General features: G+C 33.3%; 2 protein-coding genes across 3 annotated transcripts; one reads left to right on the forward strand and one right to left on the reverse strand.

Moving 5' to 3' along the window:
* Positions 1 to 2,619: 2,619 nt before the first annotated feature.
* On the forward strand, positions 2,620 to 4,695 carry LOC114314622 (uncharacterized). Its single transcript, XM_028261092.2, has 2 exons — positions 2,620 to 2,943; positions 3,324 to 4,695. Exons 1-2 carry the CDS (start codon positions 2,921 to 2,923, stop codon positions 4,354 to 4,356), a joined length of 1,056 nt encoding a protein of 351 aa, XP_028116893.2. The 5' UTR covers positions 2,620 to 2,920; the 3' UTR covers positions 4,357 to 4,695.
* LOC114314621 (MATE efflux family protein) lies at positions 4,674 to 10,208 on the reverse strand. 2 transcript variants are annotated; one of them, XM_028261091.2, is made up of 13 exons: positions 9,841 to 10,201; positions 9,643 to 9,764; positions 9,024 to 9,182; positions 8,791 to 8,933; positions 8,322 to 8,457; positions 8,112 to 8,208; positions 7,899 to 7,999; positions 6,941 to 7,104; positions 6,353 to 6,424; positions 6,154 to 6,270; positions 5,819 to 5,914; positions 5,613 to 5,734; positions 4,674 to 5,278 (listed from the first exon to the last, which is right to left on the reverse strand). In XM_028261091.2, the coding sequence occupies exons 1-13, from the start codon at positions 10,113 to 10,115 to the stop codon at positions 5,215 to 5,217; spliced, it is 1,668 nt and encodes a 555-aa protein (XP_028116892.2). In that variant the 5' UTR covers positions 10,116 to 10,201; the 3' UTR covers positions 4,674 to 5,214. The 2 variants fall into 2 exon arrangements, 1 of the variants encoding a protein (XP_028116892.2); XR_003647518.2 differs by lacking the exon at positions 4,674 to 5,278 and having other exon boundaries at positions 5,692 to 5,734; positions 6,154 to 6,257; positions 9,841 to 10,208.
* Positions 10,209 to 23,875: the final 13,667 nt, after the last annotated feature.

The raw sequence follows: 23,875 nt of genomic DNA on the forward strand, positions 1-23,875 counted from the left end.
CCGTATTTGGATGCACGCCACTTGTGTTACCTATCATTGTGTTCTATTTATTGGCCCGAGGGTTTATATATGTTCTCGTCTTTAATTGAAAAGTTCGCATGTTGAAATTGACAATGATAATTATTGAATAGAGAACAGGGACTTTATCCAAATAATAGACACCACCAATGTAATTTATTAATAAAAAATGCTTTGTTGGTTGGTGGGCATATACTATGCATGGATATGCTCAATGTGAAAGGGCACACTATGGAAATGTCGTAAATAGGTTCAAGTGAAATTTGTATATGAATTGGGCCAAATCACCATAAATAAATTAAAGGGTTAATAACTATTAACAAATATCAATTTATTCTATTTATTTATGAATTTGTACATATAAACTTTTTCAATTAAGAAAATTATACAAATATATATTTTTTAAAATGTGATTTGAAAAGGGTATATAAAGATAAAAGTGATAAATTTTTATAATTAAAACAATTAAAATATACGAATTCATAAATAAAGCGAGTAAAATGGATATTTACTAAGAGCTCAGTGTAAGTAAGAGTGCTGCTATTAGCACCCCGTGAATTATTTTGAACCCCCCCAATTTTTAGTTTTTTTATTTATTACAATAATAATCTCAAAAAAAATTACTGCAAAAGACATTATTAATATTGGAACACCCATTCACAATTAAACCTACACACCCACTACATGATGAATTAGGGTTTATGAGAGCACCCACTTACATCACCACACATTCAACTTCCCCAAATCCCACCTTCAAAACTTACCTACCCTCAAAACCTTGAAAACTCTTTGGTGGCAATATTCCGACGGTAACGGTGGCAACCATTTGATTACCTAAACTTCTCCGGTAATAACAATGAGTGGAAGTTTTTCTAGCAACCACAACTCTATAAAACGAAAGCAGTACAACAATAAAAGCTTAAAGGAGGTTCATAACTTTAATGTTGTTATTAGCTCAGAAGAGGTTGATCTTGTAAGGGTAAGTTTCTTTAAAAAAATGGCAGAAATATTAAAACCTGTTCGTTATTTTTTCAAGACTGAACTCCCGAACATATGATCAAAATTCAAGAACACGGTCCCGAACATTGTTTATTTGTTTGAGAACCGGTAACTGAACATTTATTATTCGGATCTCCCAGAAGTTTTAATTTTTCCAAGTTCGAGAATACAGGACCGAGCATTACTGATTTGTTCGGGAATACATTCCCAAACATAGCTTATTTGTTCAGGAATATAGGTTCGAACATGGAAATTTGTTAACAATTTGAATGGTTAAAATTCTTAAAACTTCCTAAATACTAATCACAAAATAGCAGCAGTAGACATGAGAGAGAGAGAAAGGAAGAGGTAGATAACCACGCCAGAGATCTATCTTTCTGGCCATAATCTACCGAGAGAAAGAGACATAGCATACCATTGTTTTTCTTGTTCATGGGCTTGAAAATGATGAGGTTTTGTTAAGGTTTTTTTGGAACAGATATTTTTTTTGGGAGTGTGGGGGTGTGCATTTAATTGGGTGGAATGTTTAAGGATAATTTTGGTGTTATTTTGGGAGGTCCAAAGAAATTTTTAATATTTCAAAAATTACAAAAAAGGGTCTAAATTAATTCTTGGGGGTGCTACTAGTACCACTCGTAGGTAACTCTAAATAAAATAAAGAAAAGACAACTCTTATTCTTAAATAAGAATAATATTAGAGATCTCAAATATTTTATTAAATATCTCACATAAATATAAAATCCACATAAGACTCACATAATATAAATTTTACACATGATGTGAAATATTTGATAAAACATTATAACCTAATATTTTTCTTCAAGCAAACGTTGACCTGGCGCCAAGTCGGCTCACCAAAATCTTTGCCTCCACGTGTCAAAATATTGGCCATGTAAAGAGTTAATGAAACCTTATGCCATACTGGCCCACCAAAATATTTTCCTCCCAGGTGTCAAAATAATGGCCGTGGAAAGATTTCAAAAACAAATGAATATGCCATATCATAGTAAATATCTGTTTTCTTTTGTCCACCCAAAAAAATCGGTTTTCTTTAAAAATATAAAAAAAGCTTAAAATAAAAATTCGTTCTCATTATGCATCTGTCATTAAATTATGATAGAATTTTAAAATAGAAAAATTTAAGTCATAATTTAAGTGTTGTGAGTGTTTTAAAATAAGAAGGTAAAAAATGTAAAATAATTTTTTTAACTCAAAATGTGTGGACGAAACATAAATTTTGATTGATTTGAAATAAAATAAAAAATTATAATTTTATATAGAAATTAATACACATGTGTCCCATAGTTTCAAATCAATTGATTTTGTATTTTGAACAAATTTAGTATTTATTTACCATAAGTTAAAATGAGACTTTTTACTTAAAATAGTTATAAAAAAATAAAAATAATTTTTTTAATTTAATAAGATAAAATGTTACATCCAAATCATAATTATTTAATTTTTTTCTCATAAAAATTAAAAAAAAAAAAATCTATCTCGAATAAGATTTTTTAACTCCAAATCAAAAAAATTAAAAAGCAAAAAAACTAAATTCATCATTTTCCTAAACATGTACAGCTTGAAATATCTGTCCTTTACCCTGAGGTTACATCTTTTCTTTTAAGTACGGTTACTTCATCCCCCAAAATCGCCAAAAACAATAAACCAAACACCCACTACCACAAGTCCACCCCTGGAAAAGAAAGTTGAAAAACATTCAAACCACTTGGGAGCACAAAGAAGATTCAAAGAGAGAACAGGGAAAAGAAATCCTACAACACCATTGATAAGGTCATCATACAAACAAAGAACAAGCTCAAGAGCAAAAGAACTCAAAGATCAGAAGAAGAAAAAAGAACTGATCAAAAAGAACACAAAAACAAGAAAATCTTTTGGAAATCGCATGTCGTCTGAGAATATTGATGGGTGAGTTTCTTCATGCTTTATCTTTATTTTAGTACTAAAAAGACATGTATAACTAGGATTTGTAGTGCAGAATTGAAAGCACTTTGAAAAAGCTCAAAACACAAGCTTGGTATCTATTTTCGGATAGTTCTTACAGATGATATAAAGTAGAAACCAAAGCATCCCTCCCCGTTTTTGGATAATTATTATTTTTTTATAAATTATTTAAGCTATTTCTTTCTCATACGGTATAAGCAGAAACTGTACTAAAGAAATTGTACTAAACGCTCATGACATAAATTTTCAAAAAAAAAAAAAAAAAAGTGTAAGCTGCTCAATAAGTTGACCGAACAAGGCCATAATCAGAGTCTTTTATAACCCATGGATGGTTTTGAGAACAGGAGATTGAGAAAGAGGCAAAATGGTTCAGACTCCCTAGAGGAGAGACTGCTCATGTGGAAGAACTATCACAGCCAAATCCAAATTGATTCCACCAAGGAAATCGGACTCAACCGGAGAAGAAAGGGTCCTTCCAAGGGATTGAAAAGGGGTTGTATGCAAGGGAAAGGCGGGACAGAGAATCCGGGCTGCATGTATAGAGGAGTTAGGCAGAGAACTTGGGGGAAATGGGTTGCAGAGATTCGTGAACCCATTTATGATAGCTGTCAACTGAGGAAGAAGGCGAATCGACTCTGGCTTGGGACTTTTTCTGCATCTGTTGATGCTGCTCATGCTTATGATGAGGCTGCAATGGCTATGTATGGCTCTGCTGCTATACTCAATTTTCCCAACTACCATAAAATGCCGTTGGACTTTTGTAATGATCAATTGTATCTGATTACAGAGGAACCAAAGGTTAGTCAGAGTGAGCATTTCAATAGCATTGAAGTAGTGTCACCGACAAAAAGTGAAGTAGAGAAAGAAAAAATTGCAGAAGCTAGCTATTCATGTAGTGTTAGTGACTACAATCACAAAGATGATGGCTTGAAAGACTTGAAAGAATTGAAAAAAGAAACAGAAACAACAAACCAACCTTTTGGGGATATTAGCAGTGATGACTTTGTGTTCAGACAAGATCAATTTGGCTCTTTTGATGAGCCTTTGGGGTACCAAGGTCAACTTGATTCCTTGGAGACCTTGTTAATGGAAGATGAAATTGAGATTCAGTCTCCTGGGCCAACTGACACGGATAACAATGAGTTATTGAGTGATGGTCATTTCCTGAATCGAACACAATCCAATCTTTATCACCTTTTGGAGAAGGCAGAGCAAAGCGAATACATGGGTAATTTACAGCTTCAAAAGTATGAAACACAAAATTACGAGTATAATTATGATACGATAACAGAAGAAATGTTTGATTTCAAGCCTTCCGGAACTTCTGTTACTCATAACCCTGGATTACAGCAAGAGGGAAACTATGATACCGGTTAATATGGGTTTTCTAGTAAGAACCTGTCACAATGGGAAAGGCCTCACGGTGTCGTGTGTGAGTTGTGTGTGAGCGGACACCAAGCTGCCGGGAAATTCAGAGGGTACAGAAAACTACGTACACTAGAACCTCATCATGTAGCAAAGTCGAAAAGCTGCACATTTTCATTTGTGTTCATGAAGTAAGAGAATTTCAGTCTAAGGTTTTTCCATTTGTAAATTATGGTTTTATCAATGTAATTTTCCAATTTTGGTTGGCTGTATCTCTTTACTTGCTGAGAAGATCAGATGTACAAAAAATAACAGGAGCTAGAATATGTGAACTTTTGAATTCCAATCAAATTATGCTTTAATCTGATTGTATAAACAAGACTATGAATCATATCAACAAATATGTTTACATTAGGCATGCAGTTACAACTCCAGAATCCACACCATTCATTCATAATGCAATCCAAATTGTATCCTCCACTTGTATCTAAATAGAGCTCCAGCAAGTCTACAACCCTGTGGCAGTTCTACTGAATGAGAAGTCTGGAAAGCGAAGCATCTTGCCTCTGTAACCGTTACATCCCCTGTTGTCTTCATGGAATATTTCATTGTCTGTATGTTTTCCACACTAGTAATAACTAATTTGCTGCCAACTGAAAGCCATTCTCACCAGTAAAATTTACTGGCTCCAAGAAAGAATTTGGCCAGAGAAATTGCATCCCAAAATAAACTTCTGTCTCTGGTGTTGATGTATGTCAGTGGTGTGATCTGAATAGTATATGGACTGTTTGTTGTGGCATGGCCCGCGAATTGATTGAATTCATCATTATGCACGGGGGAAAATATGGAACTTGGAACTTATGCACGAGCTCAGGCATTTTCCTGCTCTATCTCAGACCAAACCAATTTCCAAGGTCCGCTTTTCGTTCCTAATCTGGGATTCGGAAAAGATAAACAGATGAAACATTTTTATCATTTAGTAAGGTCAGATGCATTATGTTAAAAGCATCCAGGTTTAGGGCTAAATTTTCAACCCAAAAACTAAACCAATCAACTTAGACATTCAGACATGAAAAACTAAAGAAAAATCATTAGCTGAGGGAAAACCAATCCTTTTTTTAGGGCCATATCACATCTAAATGTGGGTGATCATCACAAAGGCCTAGCCCTATATGTTCTTAGAGCCCTATTGCACCATCAAATGAGCTAACAATCCAATGATATGATCCTTTTTAATTTAAAAAGAATGAAAATTAGAAGGATTTTACCTCCAGATTCCTGCTGCAACACGCAAAGTCATAAACAGAAACAACCCTGCCCAGATTCCAGCAAGACCAAATACCGGGGCAGCAACAAGTATGAACACCGAGGAGACAATTCCAACCAGCACCTGCTTAACCCACATAATAAGCTGTGGAAGAAATAGATAAAGTGAAATAATGGAAGTATTTTATACATAGGCAGAAACAAGTACCATTGAGTATGCTGCATATTCAAAGTCTGAAACTCCGTAGTAGAGCCCATCAAGAACAAAAGCAAGAGCATTAATTGGCTGAGATCCAGCAACAAACTGCCAACAATAACAATCCCATATTTCATTACTAGTAGCATGTCTAACTTGCGACAAGCTACAGGTATCGAAAATAGTGATGCAAATCCCAAAATATAATTACAGAAATTAATGCATTCAATAGCAAGAACACACAAAGAAGGAAAACACTGGTTTTTCACTGGTAGATCCCTGTGAGATTCTATCTAGAAGACACAAAGATCTTCAATAAAGGAAGACCAAACCAAGTAGTTTCTTACCAAGATACCAGACCGTGCAATTTGCAGAACTTCTAAATCGGTGCTAAATAAGTAAGAGAGTGACACGAACCCAAGGAACAAGGTAACAGCCAAGGCAACTCCTGCTATTAAACCAACCTGATGGATTCAAATGAAAGTAAAAATACATGGAAGCCAAGATACCATGACAAATAACACACAAGGTAGATAAAGAGCTAACCAGTAAAACTTTGTAAACCAATTGGCGTGCTTGACCATAATCTCCTCGGGAGTAACGACCGGCAAGAAGAGCCTGTGAGAAAAACATTGAAACAGTGGTGGAAGAAAAAGAAAAACCATTAACACATTCGGCATATTTGAACATATACGAGTGATAATGACCCAAAAGAATAGATGTGGAAGCAGCACAAATACTGCCTGGACCTTATGAGATGGGTTTAAAACTTTTAAACATAAATGCTCTTCCATCCAAGCCAGTTTTAACTGATTGTGAAACAGAAGTGTCATATGTCACTAGATGATAAAATGCAATCATAGAACTTGAAGCTCAATTCCTTGAATGGCTCTTCTAGCCTAGATTTCAAGTTGTGAAATAACCAAGAGAACCCCTCAAACCGTTAGACCAAGCAATTTGATTGATGGCTCATCTTCATCATATAGCCAACGTTTAGTATTCAAATGCTCTATCAAAGGCCAATAGGAGATGCTATGAAACCTTTCAGAAGTTTCTTTTGGCCATTCTAGTTTGACAAATTTGATGAATATGAATATGAAATAACATAATGCTTAGACAGCGTAAATTGTGTACCTGGCCAGCCAGCGCTATAGCATCAGTAAGTAAAGATACAGCCAACCAAACTTGTAAACAGATCTGATGACCAGCCATAGGTATGGGGCCCTCTCTCGCTGCCAGTGATGTAGCTAGTGTCATGATCACAAGCACCGCTAAAGTTCTGCCAATTAGAAGCCCACCTGCAAAACGAGGTCAGCAGATTCCATACTTAAGACAAAAGTTGTATCTTAAATAACTTATGGCATCACAAATAATCTACTGGTACAGATCCTGTGGCATTAAAAAAAATCTAGTTTTACCATCAGCCTTACAGGCCCAGCGGTATTTGGTTAGTTTCTCAACCTCATGTCAAGGGCTCAAGCCCCCTTAATGTCTTGTTCACCCAAAAGAAAGGGGGGGAAAATAATAAGAAACAAATGAAAGAAAAGATTGAAGAGGATATTGTAGCTCTTGTTACACCAACATATATAGATCAGCAGTGATCATGGTGTTCACATATGTGATAGGCACATTGTGTTTCAAACTAACAACCGCATTTGAGTTGGGAACAATAATGACTCAACATATAGACATCAAAAACCTAAGACAACGTTTCTTTGGACTGGTTGAAGCAGAAAACATGCTAAAACAAAGCATATGCAGTAATCACACCATTGCAAGGATTCATGATGTGATAAACTAAGTTGATGGCCTTGTTAAACGTAATAGACATTTTGGTAACTCTTGCATGCCAAAGCAGTGCTCATACCCCTTGTCTATCAGTGTTTGGCCATAAACTTGTTATCAAGTTTAATCTTTTTTCTAATCTTTTCTGCCACGTTATGAACTTCAGTCAGTTGACCTTTACCGTAGTTTTAGCAATTGCCTGTTTTAGTCAGTAATGGCAGTTCATATTATTATGCAAAGAGCTAGAGGAATAGCAAAAGTCAATTGTCAACTCCACCATCATATACTAAGGTTTCAAGATACATACCAGATTTTAGATACCGAGCAACTCTTCCCCCATCAATGTTTGGAGAAACAAGTAATACTTTCTCATTCAATTTCCACAGAAGGATAAAAGCAATCAAATATCTGATGTGAAATAATACAAGAAAACCCATGAGGAGAAGAAAAATTACTCAAAAGTCATAGAATTCTACAAATATTGAGTATATGCATTAGTTTTACCACATCATTGACATACTCAGAAATCATAGTAGCAATTGCAGCACCACTAATGCCAAAACCGAAGAGAAAGATCAAAATTGGATCTAAAATTGCATTCAATAAGTTGCCAGCAACTGAAAATCCAGAGTAGGCATGTGTCATAGACTAACCAAGTAGATTATTAACATGTAACTTTTGGTAGAGAATCAAATCAATAAGTAGATTATTAACATGTTGTAATACTTGCCAACGGCATACAAAGGCGTCTTCGTATCTTTAAATCCTCGAAAAGTGCCTTGTGCAGCAAGTGCAATTACAATTGGTGGAGCACCAAAGGCCCTCAGGGTAAGGAATTGCTCAGCTGGTATACGCATTGGCGAATCCTGCAACATAACAAGCCTCAATGAACACACATGAATAGTCTTCAATCACCAAAAAACATGTATAAAATTGCAATTCCAAATCAAGGACAATATTTAGAAGGCATGATGCCACCTATGGTAATACAAAATTTAGCTCTATGGAGCTTTGTCCCTTTAAATTGTCATAGAAAGTAATAGAGCGATGATATCTAGTGTGTTCGTGTGTGCATATCTGTTCTTAAACCTCATGCAAAGTAACTTTTGTAAAGGATAAATTATAATTCCACATCACTTTATAGGATTACGATAGTTACAGTAAAAAACTTAATCCATGACTAGCTATGTAAGACGTACAACAGGTATACCCATGGTATTCATTAAGAAACCTGAGCCAACAGAAAGTGCCACAGCTTCTGCAATGCCAATGCCAGCAGCTAGTGCTAAAGAAGTTGATACTGAAGGAAGGAATATCTTGCTCTGGTGGTCAGCCGCAAAATCTCAACAAACAGCAATGGAACAACAGCCTTCATTAGATAGATGAACAAGACAATTCAGCAAATATATTCTTGAAATTTCAATCACAATACCTTGGTAAATTTGGTTAGATTCATCATCACTCTTGGCAACCAATGCCTGCTCTTCAGCGACAAATGATGTTGTGACGTTGAGCAAAGGAACGTTAAACAATTTTGACACCAGATTGACTACTGAAACTGATACACCTATGGCTGCCAATTCAACCGATCCTACACAACAAAGAGCAAGAAAGTTCAAAGCTCATTTAAACTAACTGAGATTTAGGCCCCGTTTGGGGACTTACCTTTTTAGTCAATTAGTGTAAAAGTTACTAAATTAGTCAAAAAGCCAACAACTCATACCAAAAAATTAAAGATTCTCTTTTCTCTCTACTTTTTGCACATCTTTTCGTAATTAGCCAAAAAGTCATCCCAAACATAAAAGTTTTTTTTACCTACCTTTTTAGCCAAATAGCCAAAAAATTACTAAATTAACCTATTCCAAAATGAGGCCTTAATACCAAAAAAGCAACAATCTTTCTTGTAAAACTTGAGCTAGTCATCATCTACATCAACATCTATAATGTTCAGCATTGTCCAACCATAATGATGCTATAAACTAGAAATTTTATAAATTGGAACATGAATTACAATAAGAGCAACCATAAAAAAAAATCCAATTGAGTATTACCCAAATGTCCAACAAATGCGGTATCGACCAGCGAAGCAATTGGGTCAGCAGCAAGAGCCAATGCAGCTGGCAATGCAATAGACAAAATTTCCAATCCAAGCGCATCCACCTTAAACCCATCTCTAAAAAGTCCAACAAAAACTCATTAACATCAAACAAAGCTCAATTAAATGTCCATTACTGTACAGAAAAATGTACCTTAAGCGACGAAGAAGAGGAGAAGCTAAATTCAGCGACGATGAATCCGAAGACGGGTTTGGGTCCGGAATCTCAATTGGGGTTATGGGTTTTTGAGGAGTGGTAGGGCTGTCACGAGGTGATGATTTGGGCACTGTTCGAAGACGAACAGAGCAATTAGAGTTTTGAAAGAGAAGTGATGATTTGGTAGGTTGGTTGGATGAGTAGCAGAGACACTGGAATTGATGACGCAGAGACTGAATGCAGAATAGGCGATGAGAGAGGACACTCGCCATCGTCAATTCCTACAGAAAAAGAGAGAGAGAGAAAGAGAGAAACCCCGGGAACCATGTATTGGGTCGTCGTATCGTATCTATAAGCTATATATCAACTTATTTTAACGGTTAGAATGAAAGTTTCAAAAACAAATATCTCTATTTTGTGGGGAATTGTATCCTAAATTATGTTAATTTTTTTTATTTATAAATTTATTTTAATTATAATTTATGAAAGTTTTAAATTATTTTGTTATAATTATTAAATTTTAATTATAACTCGACAAAAATAAAATTATATATTTTTTTTTTTATCATAAACCAAAGTGTACCTATGTACCACGTCTAGTAGTGCCTTGAGGTCATGTTTGATTCACAAGATTAATAGTGAAGTATTGATAGTCTTATTAAATTAGTGTGGTATTTACTATCCAATTAGATTAATATTTATTGGATTAATAATCCCACCCCTACCCCATTACTAATAATCTTACAAATTTATTGGATTAATTATCCATTAGATTAATAATCCTAAACCAAAATGTTAAAACAAACATTGGATAATTAGACCCACGGATTAATAATCACAATCCCATACTCTAATCCACCCAATCAAACATGCCCTGAATGCACTTACCATTGAGTCTAGTTGGACCACAAGGGTGTGGACTAGCTTTTGGTTTGGGTGGGCTGATTGAGCCCATGACATCCAAAAAAATGAGAAAATTATTATGTAATCTTATATAAAGGATCTATTTTCCTTCTAATCTTATTATATTTTTAAGTATAAATTACATTAACACTTTTGAGATTTGGTCCAATTACTACCTACTTCTTGATGTTTTAAAAATTACATTTATACTCCTATGGTCAATAGTTTCATTTCACAAACCCCCTGCTTATATAAAAGTTAATAACCTCTAGTAGAAAAATAGAAGAAATTACATTTAAAAAAAAAGTAAAGGAAAGGGGAAAAAAAAAAGAAAGTAAAGCAAAACAAAAAAAGAGATAGTGTATGAGTTCAATATCTTTAATCTGTCTAAATAATTATAATGACGAAGGGGGGGTTAGTGTAATTTTCCAAATGTCAGGGGGTAATATGTATTAAACATAAACCTCAAGGGGTGTAAGTGTAATTTATCCTATTTTTAATAGACTAATAGGTTCACAATTTTTTAAGTTTTGTATCTGGAGGTTCTGTTTTTTATTTTCTTATTTTTTAAATGACTGTATTACCCTTTGATTTGAGATATATATGTGTGTGTGTGTGTGTGAAAAATCAAATATTAGATTGTGGATCTCGTCTATGCGAGGTTGTCTGTGATCTCGATCTCTCTCTGTGAGGTCGATCTCTTTATGCGATCTGAATCTCTGTGTATAGGCAATCTCTGCGTACGCTCTGTGTATGTGTGTGTCTGTGTCTGTGTCTGTGTCTCTCTCTGTCTCTATCTCTCGATCCATATATGTATATATATATATGATCTCTGGTTTGTGTTCGTCAATGTTGTTGTAGTTCTTTATTTTGTGATAAACTTTATTTGTTTGATACTTATTTTGTAATTTTTGTATGTGATATAGTGTAATGATTTTGATTTTTTTTATTTTGTTTGTTGTATAGTGTAATGTGTTTTGAATTTGCAGTTTGGAATTGTGAATTTTGAAGTTTTGATACTGAATGTTGTAACTGTATAATTTTGCAAATTGGAATCTATGACCAATTGTTTGCTGGTTTGTAATTTGTAATATGGAGGAGTGTTTCATGTTAATGTGCAAATACAGTAAGTCTTGTGCTGCTATTAAGATTAGTGAGGGATGTAGTTATCATGAAATTGTTAAGAAAATATGTGCAAAGTTCAAAAAGTTGAGTGTTGGTAATTGTTGTTTGTTTTTCTCTATTCCTGGATATTCTAATTGTATTGTTGAATGTGATGATGATTTAGGGAATATGATGTCAATGGTAGCTTCTAGTGGTTCTCATGTTGTTGGGGTGATAGGAGAATTGTGGATGTTGATGATAATTCTTCTAGGATTGATTCTGTAATTTGTGAGAGTTCTTTGGTTAACGATTGTGATATTTTGGTGGTTTGTTGCCTAGTTTTTATCTAGAACCAAAGAGAGTTTTGTTGTCTGCTAGTTGGAAGGGGATTATACACAGTGTTGGTCAAGAATTTGACGGTGGAGTGTCGATGTTCCACATTGTTTTGGTAAGTATGCAGTTGAGTGTAGTTTTGCAGTGAATTATTTGAAGAATAATGTAACAAGAGCAACTATTGAATATATGATGAAGTTGTCTACGAGTTGTAAATGGTTTGTGCATGGAAGGATGTTGATGAATTCTAGTATTTTTTATTATTATGAAGTTGGATAATGTGCATACTTGTGGGGTTGTTGCTCGTAGATCTTATAGCAAAATGGTTGGTTCTAGACTTGTCTCTGATATTGTGTATAATGATATTAGTGATAATTCATTAAAAAAAAGTTGAAGAAGCAATATGGTATAGATGTTTCTTATCGAGTTGCATGGTTAGGAGTTGATAAGGCAAGAGATGGGTTGTTTAGTGATTTTGCATCATCATTTGACCAACTTTGATAATACCTTGAGACGGGTATGAGAACGAATCCCAGAAGTGTGTTTGAATTAAATCTGGATGAAAGTAGTAGGTGTTTTCGAAGGTTGTTTGTGACATTTTCATAGATGTTTGTATGGCTTTCAATTTTGTCGTCCGTTGTTGTTTGTTGATAGTACATTCTTAGAGGGGTGTTACAAGGGGCATTTGCTTGCAGCAACATCAAACGATGGTAATCAAAGTATATATTTATTTGCAGTTAGTATAGTTTTGGTTTGTCAATGTGTTTTGGTAGTCGGTGGATTTTGGTTTCTGTTATTGTATTGTGGGTTTGCTAATTTTTGCAGTTTCATGTTTTTTTTTTTTTCAAGCTTATTTCATTTAGCTTTTACAATTGTTGACGCTGAAAATCAAGAAAATTGGATGTGGTTTTTAAGTCAGTTGTTGAAAGCTGTTGGTTCAGTCCGGAGATTAACCTTTATGTCCGACCATCAACATGGGTTGCCAGACGCTCTTTCCGTGGTTTTCCCAATGCACATCATGTATATTGCTTGAACCATTTGAAAATAAATTTGATTGACAAATTGATGGAACTTCATACTAACTATAAACTGACTTTGATGAAAATATTAGTTAAATGTGCTTATGCGCCAACTGTTGTTTCTTTCCAACATTATATGGAGAAGTCGAGGCATATTGCTAGGAATGGTAAAGTTGATAGTATGTTGGATGGTTTACAAAATGATAAGTGGACGAATACATTTTTTAAATGGAAACGATATGGTAAGATGTCATCTAATGCTACCGAGCCTTACAATAATTGGATTGGTGGGGCCTTTGAGTTGCCTATTACTTGTATGGTTGATATGATTAAGGTTCAAATCATGACTTAATTGTCTAATAGAAAAGTTGAATCTAAAAGATGGACTACCAAATTGTGTCTAGTTATGGAAAATAAGTTAGTGGACTCTTTGAAGCTAACTAAGTCTTGGGATGTGATTGTTGCTAGTGATACTGTGCTTGAAGTTCATTCTTCTATTTCTTTTTATGTTGATATTGGTAGACGAACTTGTTCTTGTCATGAATGGCAATTGAATGGTTATCCTTGTTGTCATGTTGCGCATGCTTTGCATAGTAGTAGTAGAGATGTGTATGATTTCATTAATCCTTTTTTTCGTGTGGATTGTTTTAGAGAGTCGTACAAGGAATCTGTTTATTCAGTGCCTTCAAGTAAGAGATTTGACTTTAATGGTGCCGATAGTTCGATTATCAAACCTCTTATAACGAAGAAGCAGCCCGGGCGAAATAAGAAGAAGAGGATACCTTCTAGGGGTAAGATTGTAAAGCAAACCAAGTGTGGAAGGTGCTTGATATATGGGAATCATAATAAAAAGACGTGCAAGACTGTTATTTGAAGCCATAGTCTATTCTTTGGATTTGTATTTGAAGTTGAGGAATTATGATAATAAAATGTGATACTTGGTACTATGGAAGTAATGAATAAAGTTGGTTGCATTCTTTTTTCTTTTTCGATGTGTTCTTTTGTTATTGAAGTTGTTTTGTAACTTTTTTTTTTTTTTTTTTTTTTGTGGAGTTGGTTGGTTTTATTTTTTTGAATGTTGATAAAGTTTTTGAAAATTTCTTAATGAAACTGTATAATCTTGTAGTTTTATTACATGATGTATTTATTTAATGTTTCGTAGTGACAAAACTGTATAATTTTATAGTTTCATTTACAATTTTGAAATATAGTTCATCTATTTGTTTGAATCATGAAATTGGATAATTTTTCAGTTTCAAGAATTATGTAGAAAATACATATTATAATGTGTGGAAGGCAATTCACGATAATGAAACTGCATAATTGTGTAGTATAATTTTTGTTTGAGTGATGAAACTGCATCATTTTGTAGTTTTAGAAATTATGAAAAATAACCTCATGAAATAACACAATTTTGCAGTTTTAAGAATTATTAAAAACAACTAGTCCTGTATGAATTTATATGCAACCACAAACGTAACGACAATAATAACCACAAGAACACAAACAAAAATAATAACTACATGAAGAAGAACAACAACAACAAGAGTAACAACAACATCAATGACAAGTGACAACAACCATTAGCACCATGATAACCACAAGAAGATCAATTACCAAAAGTAAAAAAAGTACTTGTCATACATAAAAATAAAAAATAAAAAATAAAAATGTACAAAAATATGTTCACATGAGTATTTGTATTGTAAAGAAGTTTGTTCATTATTTCTATGGTTTGGTATGTTTTGTCAACATTTGATAGTTTTCGAGGTTTCAAGATCGATTCTTATCATTGAAGAATTGATTGATGATTTCTACTCGAAATTTCGAAGTGATTTCTGCATAGGTTGTCAGTTGATATATTGGTTGATAACATTACAGACGGCGATTACACAATCATTCTTGCAAAGTTTTAGACGAAGTGAATTAGTTAGGTAAAACTGAAAAATTTAGCATATTAAAACATTAGTTATTGAGTTTGTATCTTACGAGTATGGGGTTTGTTGTTGGCATTCCTCAATTGATGCAATTGTTGTCTCGTACTCTTGAGATAATAACATGTTTCCTTCATTGCTGAATAATGCTTTATTCCATCTCAGTTAATATTGTTGCCACAAAAGAGTTAGTGGGTATTTTAGTTAGTTATAGTGATATGTTTAAATGTTTTGAAAAGAATCGAACTAAGTAGGAAATTTTATTTAACTTACAATTTCCTTTGCAATTTCAAAGTGCTTGTTGTGACATCCTTTTGCTGGCCTTAAAAAGTTATAGTGCCTCCATATTCTATCAGTATTGTCAAAAATCACAATGGTCTTATGGTTGTCATGGTTGAGTAGGAAATGGATATATCTGTTTTTCATTGCTTCTGGAAAATGGTTGTCCATCATTTTTTCTCTTAGTGCCTGATCTTGGTTTTGTAGTGGAGTCAGTAATTTATATATGTTTGAAATATGTTATAAAAGTATGTAGTAAGACATGTTAAGAAAGTAGAAAATCTTATAGTTTGAATAATATTGAAAGGTATGTTAATAATTTTGCTTACATTGATGAGTGTTGAGAAAACGTAAGATCTTCCTGCGTATGGATTTCTTTCAAACGCTAGATCATGCTTCTCAAATGCTTCAATTGATGATTGGAGTGCCACTTTCATTTATGCGATGGCATCAATGACCTGAAACATGTTATATATGAGAATGTGTTAGGTTTGTGAAATAGGTTATTAAACATGAACAGAGATTGTAAAATTATGAAATTTAAGACCTACATTTCCATATAAGGCTTCCTTGTTGCACAATCTACATATATCTGAAAAGTATATGCAATTTTCATCTTCGTTGCCAAACCAGACACAAGTAGTTGATTGTGTGTTGTTGATGAGTTGAATTTGGTTTTGGTCCTTTTGGGATAAGCTATGCTAAACCTTGTTTGTTTTGAGGAATGAAAGGGTGAGTGGCTTGTTGTGGATTGGTTCTTCCTTGAAGTCATCATCGCTTTCCAAATCAGGGGCTACTTGAACTTGTATCTTCCCTTGATTGGCATACTCTTTTGGTTTGGGTTCATTAACAACTTCTTTCTCTTGGCCGATTTCTTCTTTAGTCTTTTCTTTCCCCTGCTCTTTTCCTTCATCAGTACCCTCTTTTGGCTCGGGTTCAGCCGCAGGTTCTTTCTCTGTTTCGATTTTTTCTTTTGTCTTTTCGTTCTCTTTCTTTTTTTTCTTCATTAGTACCCACTTTTGGCTTGGGTACATTAGCAGCAACTTCAATCTCGTTCCTTGTATCTTCTTTGTCATCTTGTTTCTGCAGATTTTTTTTGGCTTTTGTCATTAGTTGGTATTCAAAATCTGGCTTATGTGCTCCTTTTCTTGACTTTTGTTTGATTCTCTTGACCATTGATCTTTGTTAAGGACTTTTTCCTGCTTGTTCTTGATGATGTTATTTTTTCTTTAGAACTGTGTTTCTAGTTTTTTTGGTGAACATTGCCTTCAACTCCTCTTCCTTTCTACGCAATTTAGCTATGAATTTTTGTTTCATTTCTCGCATTTGTGCTCTCATGGATGCTATGAGTTTGTCATTGTCGTCCTCTTAGGTTGATGTTTATGCTTAGTCATTATCTATAAAAATGTTGCATTTTGTTTTGGTTAGTTTAATTAAATTTTGCAGCTTGGTTCAGTATTAGACAAGAGTTTACCTTGTGTATGAAATGTATTAAATTTCTTTTGGAGTTCTTCTTCTTGTTGTTCTTTCCCTTTTTCTTCTTGTTAGTTTGTTTGTTCTTTTTCTTCAAGTTGTTGTTATTGTTGGTTTGTCAGTTCTTGTTCATTGACTTCTTTTTTTTGGTTTGTTTGTTCTTCTTCTTCTTCATGTTATTGGCCTTCTTCATCTGTGTTTTCTTGTTCATCACCTTCTTCTTTTTCTTCTTCTTCTTCATCATTATTTTCTTTTTCTTCATCACTCTCTTTTTATTGTTCATCACTTTCTGCTTCTTGAATTTGTTGCTTTTGTGGTTCTTACTTTCTTTTCTTTGTTTTTTGTTATTATTGTTGTTCTAATTCTGATTTGTCACAACCCATCCCGATGACCAAGGCTGGATCGCAACTAACTAATCCTAAAATTCCTCAGACTAATTCCAAGTAATTAATTTAAATAATGCAGCGGAATAAAATAAAAAAGTTAGATTAATATCCGAAACAGACATGGAAATTATTATTTATGTAACGATATAACATTAGTCGAATAATGATTATAAGAAAAAAAAACATGATATCCATATCAAATTTGAGGTTTTGATCCACAGGGTAAAACCATCCTTCTTTAAATTTCTTCTCCTGAAAGAGGTTTTAACAACTATAAACACATGACATAGTGAGAAATATTATACTGAGAGCATGAAGGTATAAAATCATCATGGATAATTATTTAGGCTAAATGATGAATAGTTTGGTTCGGATAAATTATTTTTAATAACAGACATATAACACAAAATCATATAAACAAAATAATTATAACTACGGTACAGAACAGAACAGAGGGTCAATAGATCCATGATAGACAGAGGGTCACGAAGTGACTAATCAGAGGACCAAAGGTTATTTACGTCCCCCAAGGCATGAGACTGTCAGAGGGTCACTCAAGTGACAATTCAGAGGGCCAATAATTATTTAAGTACCCTAAGGCATGGGACCTCCGTTGTGGTACTTATTCAAAATAAATGTTTATAAAATCATTGTCAAATATTTTCAAAATTTTAAATAAACATATCCATGGGTTTCAATTTAAGCAAATACAGTTCAGAAAATAATCCACATAATTGAAACATTAATATAACCATAAAACATAAGTTATATAAAATAATTCATGATAACTCAAAACATTCGTAAAATATGTTATGGTGACTCAAGGTATAATATAACTCACTTTAATATTAACCCTTACTGTTTCCTCTTCCCGATCCCTCCGAGTTCCTCTTTGCTCCACTTTCTTTTCTCCCTGTTTTTGTGTGGCCTACGCTTATCACCTCTCCCCTCTTTATATACTTGCGCAAATGCTGAGACCCCTAAGCCAACTCATCCCTTAATGATTTTCTCTACAGGTGGCAGATCTCATATTTAGCAAGATCTTCAAGTGGCACATTTTTGGATGCCCTTAGCCTATCTAGAACATACTAGCCTATCCTAAGTATTTAAAACATAATAGTGTAGCAAACTACTAGAGCCACCTGTATACTTTGTTGAGTAATTATTATTATTATTATTATTATTATTATTATTATTATTATTATTATTTTGTTTTATTTATTTATTTTTTTTCTTTGAAGATTACATTTTATATTCTGGTAAAACTAATTGCTCTTAATTAGATGACATTTTAACACACGCCATTTAAATATACTCCTAGTATTTTGTTTTATTTATTATTTTTATTATTATTATTTATCTTTATTTTATTTTATTTTTTATTTTTTTATTTATTCTATTTTTTTTGTGATAAACATTAAATGTTTAGTTAAAGTTAGTGAAATATTTGGGACTTGAGTATCACATGATTTGTCTTCTTCTTCGAGAAAGTCTTCCTCATCACTGTCTAGAAGTTTCTTTTTGTTGCTTTGGTTTGTTTTTTTCGCTTCTTGTCCTTTTCATGGTCATGTTTCTTTACTTAAGAATCTATTGATGTGCTTTGATTGATATGCAATAACTATATTTCTTGTTCAGTTGGAGTTAAAGCACTTTGGTCAACCTGTATTAGAACAATGTGGCATATATCAGTAATACCGAAAAATTGGTCAGTTTCATAACATGTTTTGTACTGTGAGTAATGTGAGTGAAGTGTTGAAAATATATTGTTTGAAACTGTAAACTTTTATAGCTTCATAACATAATGTTACTATAATCAATGTTAAAGGAGTGTTAAATAGATTTTTTCTTTGAAACTATAAAATTTTACAGTTTCATAAAATTATTGTTACTGTAATTACTGTAGAATGAGTCTTGTATAGATTTGTGCTTTGAAACTGCAAACTTTTACAGTTTCATAACATGATTGTTACTGTAATGAATGTGAAAGGAGTGTTGAATAGATTTGTGTGTTGAAACTGCAAAATTTTGCAGTTTCATAACATAACTGAGAGGAGTGTTAAATAGGTTTGTTTTTTGAAACTGTAAGCTTTTATAGTTTCATAACATGATTAGTACTGTAATGATTGTGAAATGAGTGTTGAATAAATTTGTGCTTTGAGATTATAGAAGAGTTTGAATACATTTTCAAAGTCAGCAAGGCTGATGTGTTTTCACTTGGAGTACATTTTTCCAAGCTTCCACTTCGTAAACCTTAGGAAGCCTTCTTTGTTGGATGGTCGGAGGAGTTTACTTTGCTCCCAATACCAGTACTGTAAAAAAAATTGAAATATGTTAGATAGTTTGAGATAGTTGAATGTTTGATATTATTGTGTGAAATAGTTAAGTTGTGTGTTTACCAAGAGTAACATGACGCATCCGGCGACATGTCTTCGGTTGTTGTTTGCATTTGCCATTGAATTCATCAGTCTTTTATTGCTGCAACCCAATTATACTTTTTAATGTTGTTGAGATTGTCAACATAGCTGAGAAAACTCCAACCGAGTATATGTCCTGTTGTAGGCATGAGAAGTTTCATGTGATGCCCCGAATCTACACTATTGATTGCAGTCAATGGAGAGTCACTAATGAGTCCTATGATCAATAACCAAGTAAGATCCCAGATCACCGAAAGATTCAAATTAGCCTCCCTTCTATGTCCGGCTTTCTTAGGCAGCGTACTACCCTTTTGGCAGATCTTAAAAGGTATTGACACAAGGTCTCATCAGCAACGATAAGGTGTATACATATAAATATTAGAATATAAGTACATAACAACCACGAATATCCTTAATTTCAAAAGCTTGTTCTATTACATTACATCCCAAAAACAAAGTTTAAAACTTCATATGAATCTTACAAAATATCAAAAGGAATTTCTAATTTTCCTAAGATAGCCAAAAGTCTTCGAAGATTTCAGGCTCGTCGTCTCTAGCTAATCCTCTTCGGCACCTGGCATGATACGCCGTGAGCTTTGAATGCTCAGTAAACACACACACACCCCATCCCTTTTTCTCAGTCCAATACACAATCACAATTATAATATCAAGTAGTAAAGCATGATGCTAAATAAATAAAGGGTTACAAGTTAGATGTTAGTAAACTAGAAATCCTCCAAAGAGATTTCGTCCTCCCAACCACAAGAATCGGACGCGGATTATTCGATATGCCCCCTCTTTTGCTGCTTTGTTGCAGAACTAACCTCGGATGCCTACCAATGGTTATATACCGTGTAGCGCCAACCGCAGGGCCTTAAAGGAGACGGTAATAATGGGCCTTGCTCAAATCTCTCCTCACACCAAACCACCTAGGGTCCGAATACAACCGCTCCGTTCAAGGGTTCCGAAAACCACTTGCGCAAGACTTTAACTTCTAAATAGGGAATGCATTCCAATAATCCATACATCATATATTCTCATCTTTTCATTACTCAAGTGATCGAAAATCCAATACCATCCCAATTAAGTTTTCCGTTGAGTTAAATGTTTTAAATCAAGGTTAGACCAACTTAACAAGATAATAATATCCACAAAAGCATGCATCATTAAGATGAAGAAGATAAAGAACATAACCATAACACATATAATATCATGCCAAGATATGATCATAAGCTAATAAGCATTATCATGAATACTAGACCATAAAACATCCATGCACAACAGAATTTTCAGATTCAATATCACATAAGGATTAGAATGAAAAGGGCTATTCTAGAATTTTTACCGGACTCGGCCTTCCTATGGTTCGTAGAGAATTTAATCTAGTTTCTAGAACATATTTCGGAAATGGGATAGCTTTTCTAGATTTTAAGTTATTCAGAAAACACTCCAGCGCTGTCCAAATTCGTCGACCGTTACGAAAATTTGATTTTATTGCAAACCGCTCACTTTTTTTCAATGAAACCAATTTTAGTTGAAATCTAACTCCTTAAGGAAGATTTTGACATAAAATAGAGGTCTAGAATAATTTTCTACATTTTTCTAGAAATTTTGAAAGTTGGCTGCGAAAATAGATTCTATGACACAATACCCAAAACAAGAAAATTTGTGAGAAAATGGATCCATTATGGGAAAATTTTCATTTTTTTTTTGTGATGAAAACATGCTAACTAACATATATTAAACTCAGAAAATTTGCTTGAAGGTGTGCCTTTGGAAAGTTTGAGAGATTGGCATGAAAAAGATAGTTTTGTACCGAAATGAGGGAGACTACAAGAGAGATAGAATCATGGCTCAACTCTTATCATTGTTAACACAAGTAACTCATAAATAACACATCTGAAAACAATGTTTAGAATCCTTAAGAACATGTATTTGAAAAAAGAAAATGAAAGAGAAGGTTGTGTTGTGGCTTACTTGCTAGACTTGAACAAGATGGCTTCTTCTCTTCCTTCCTCTCCCTCTCAAGACTTCTCTCTTGCTCTCCTTTCTCTCCTCTAGGCTGAATGTGTGTGTGAGTGTGTTGTTTATGCTTGCCAAGCTAGGGGATTGTGGTATTTATAGGCAAATTTTGGTGTAAAAAGACATAAAGGCCCACTAGTTGGAATTGGATAGAAAAGTTAGGATTTACTTGGAGTCTAATAGAATACGGAGTGATTAGGGAACTTAATCATGGGATTAGATAATATCTAGTTGGTCTTAAGTTAAAATGAAACTAGTATTAGGAACAAAACCCTAGGTTTAGGGGTACTAGGTGTTAGGGTTTCTAGAAGATCATGATTACAATTCTTGAAAATAGGCTCCTCACATCTTCTTAGGGTGGCCGGCCACTGGGAAGGGTGATTGGGACATTGTTTTATTCAATCTAGGTACTAGGGACACATTCCCCAATGTGTATATATATATATATATATATCTCAATTTGATTGATGGTACTTATAATATAAAAACAAATGTACTAGTTTTGGGAAAATTTTTTAATTTAAATAAAGAAGTGAGGGCTTGGAATTAAATTCATGTATTGGACCCTTACTTATGTAGAATTAAATTAAATTAGGCTAAGGAACCTAATTCGGCTAGGATATTTCTGTTTTGATAAAAATAAAAATAAAATATTAACCGACAAGATTTGAAATAATTCAAGGAACTGAGGGGCTTTAAGGAAATTATTAATCATATTATTTAATTTTGATGATGTATAAAATATTATTTGTAACAATTTGGTTTTTTTTAATATACATATTATTTGACACAAAATATTATCTTTTTAAAATATATATATTTGTTAAATATTATAATAAAAATATTTTTGAAAACTTTACTATTCACTTTTTGAAAATTTAGGCTGATCACTATTCACTTTTTGACAAAATTAAAATTGATTAATTATATTATTTTGACAAAAATGATTGATTGGTTGTATTGTCTTGACAAATATGATATTAATGAGTTGTCTTCTTTTGACAAATGTGATATATCCAAATGTGTAGTGGTAGGATATATTTAGTTTAAAATCTCTACAACATATACAATATTTTAAAGAGGGCATATATTTTCAGATCCATCATAAATATTATTAAAGAGATTTTTCTGTATGCATATAATATAAATAGAATACATCACGTGTGCTATTAAACTTTTTACACTACATTGATTATATCATATCACACTACACTAAATTGATTATATCATATTATAATCAAACAAGAAGAAAAAGATGGAGTTATATATATAAGTATATATATATATAGATGGAGCAAATCATTTGTTTGTTTAAAAGTTGTGAATTTTGTATTAAATTGTCTTCAAAAACGATGGCTCCATGTTTGAAAAAAATAAACAAAAGGAAAAGAAAAAATTAGTCTTACTTTTATCTTTTTAATTATTAACATTTGCTGACTATTTAAAATCAAGGAGTGTGCTTATGTAAGCCATGACATCAAGAGCGTGCTTATGTAAGCCATGACGTCAAAAGCGTGCTTATGTAAGCCATGACATCAGTAAGGAACGTCCAACGAGTATATTTTTATGTATAAATAGAAGTGTTGTGTGTGGAGAAAAAATCAAGAACTTGAAGAGAAAATTTTCTTAAGCTCCAAAATTCTGAGTACATTGTATTCTGCTCTTTCACTTTCAGATCTAAGTCTAGCCTTTGTTCTTACACTTTCATATCTACTCTTTGTGAGAGAATTATTGTAAAAGTGGGTTCAAGTACTACTTATTCTTATTCCTTATTTTTGCGAGAGATTTTGTAAGGGTCAGGCATTTATTGTTGAGTGAGGCTCAATAGATAAGAGTAAGTCCTGTGCCAAATCCACTCAATTGATAGTAAAGAAATTCTCAAGGAGGTTCCTTGAGGAGTGGACGTAGGCCTAGCGTGCCGAACTACTATAAATTGCAGTGTTTGATTTTCTCTCCCTATCTCTCCTACTTTTATATTGATAATTATTATTCTGTTTTTTTTATTTATTAAAATTCTGAATATTGTGTTATTTTTAATATTGTGAAATTTTTAATAACCCAATTCACCCTCTCTTGGGTTGCCTATTTGGGATAACAATTGGTATCAGAGCCTAAACTCTAGTTTGTGTGACCTAACCGTCTGAGAGTAGATCATGGCAACCCCT

This window comes from Camellia sinensis, chromosome 3 (assembly GCF_055761805.1).
Source record: "Camellia sinensis isolate YWXY chromosome 3, ASM5576180v1, whole genome shotgun sequence".
NCBI lineage: Eukaryota > Viridiplantae > Streptophyta > Magnoliopsida > Ericales > Theaceae > Camellia > Camellia sinensis.

Coding starts and splice junctions, on each gene's coding strand:
- LOC114314622 (XM_028261092.2), top strand. CDS start 2,921: ATGTCGTCTGAGAATATTGATGG. Junction 2,944..3,323: donor TCGTCTGAGAATATTGATGG/GTGAGTTTCTTC, acceptor TTTTGAGAACAG/GAGATTGAGAAAGAGGCAAA.
- LOC114314621 (XM_028261091.2), bottom strand. CDS start 10,115: ATGGCGAGTGTCCTCTCTCATCGCCTATTCTGCATTCAGTCTCTGCGT. Junction 7,105..7,898: donor TGCTCGGTATCTAAAATCTG/GTATGTATCTTG, acceptor CTCGTTTTGCAG/GTGGGCTTCTAATTGGCAGA. Junction 6,425..6,940: donor CTATAGCGCTGGCTGGCCAG/GTACACAATTTA, acceptor TTTTTCTCACAG/GCTCTTCTTGCCGGTCGTTA.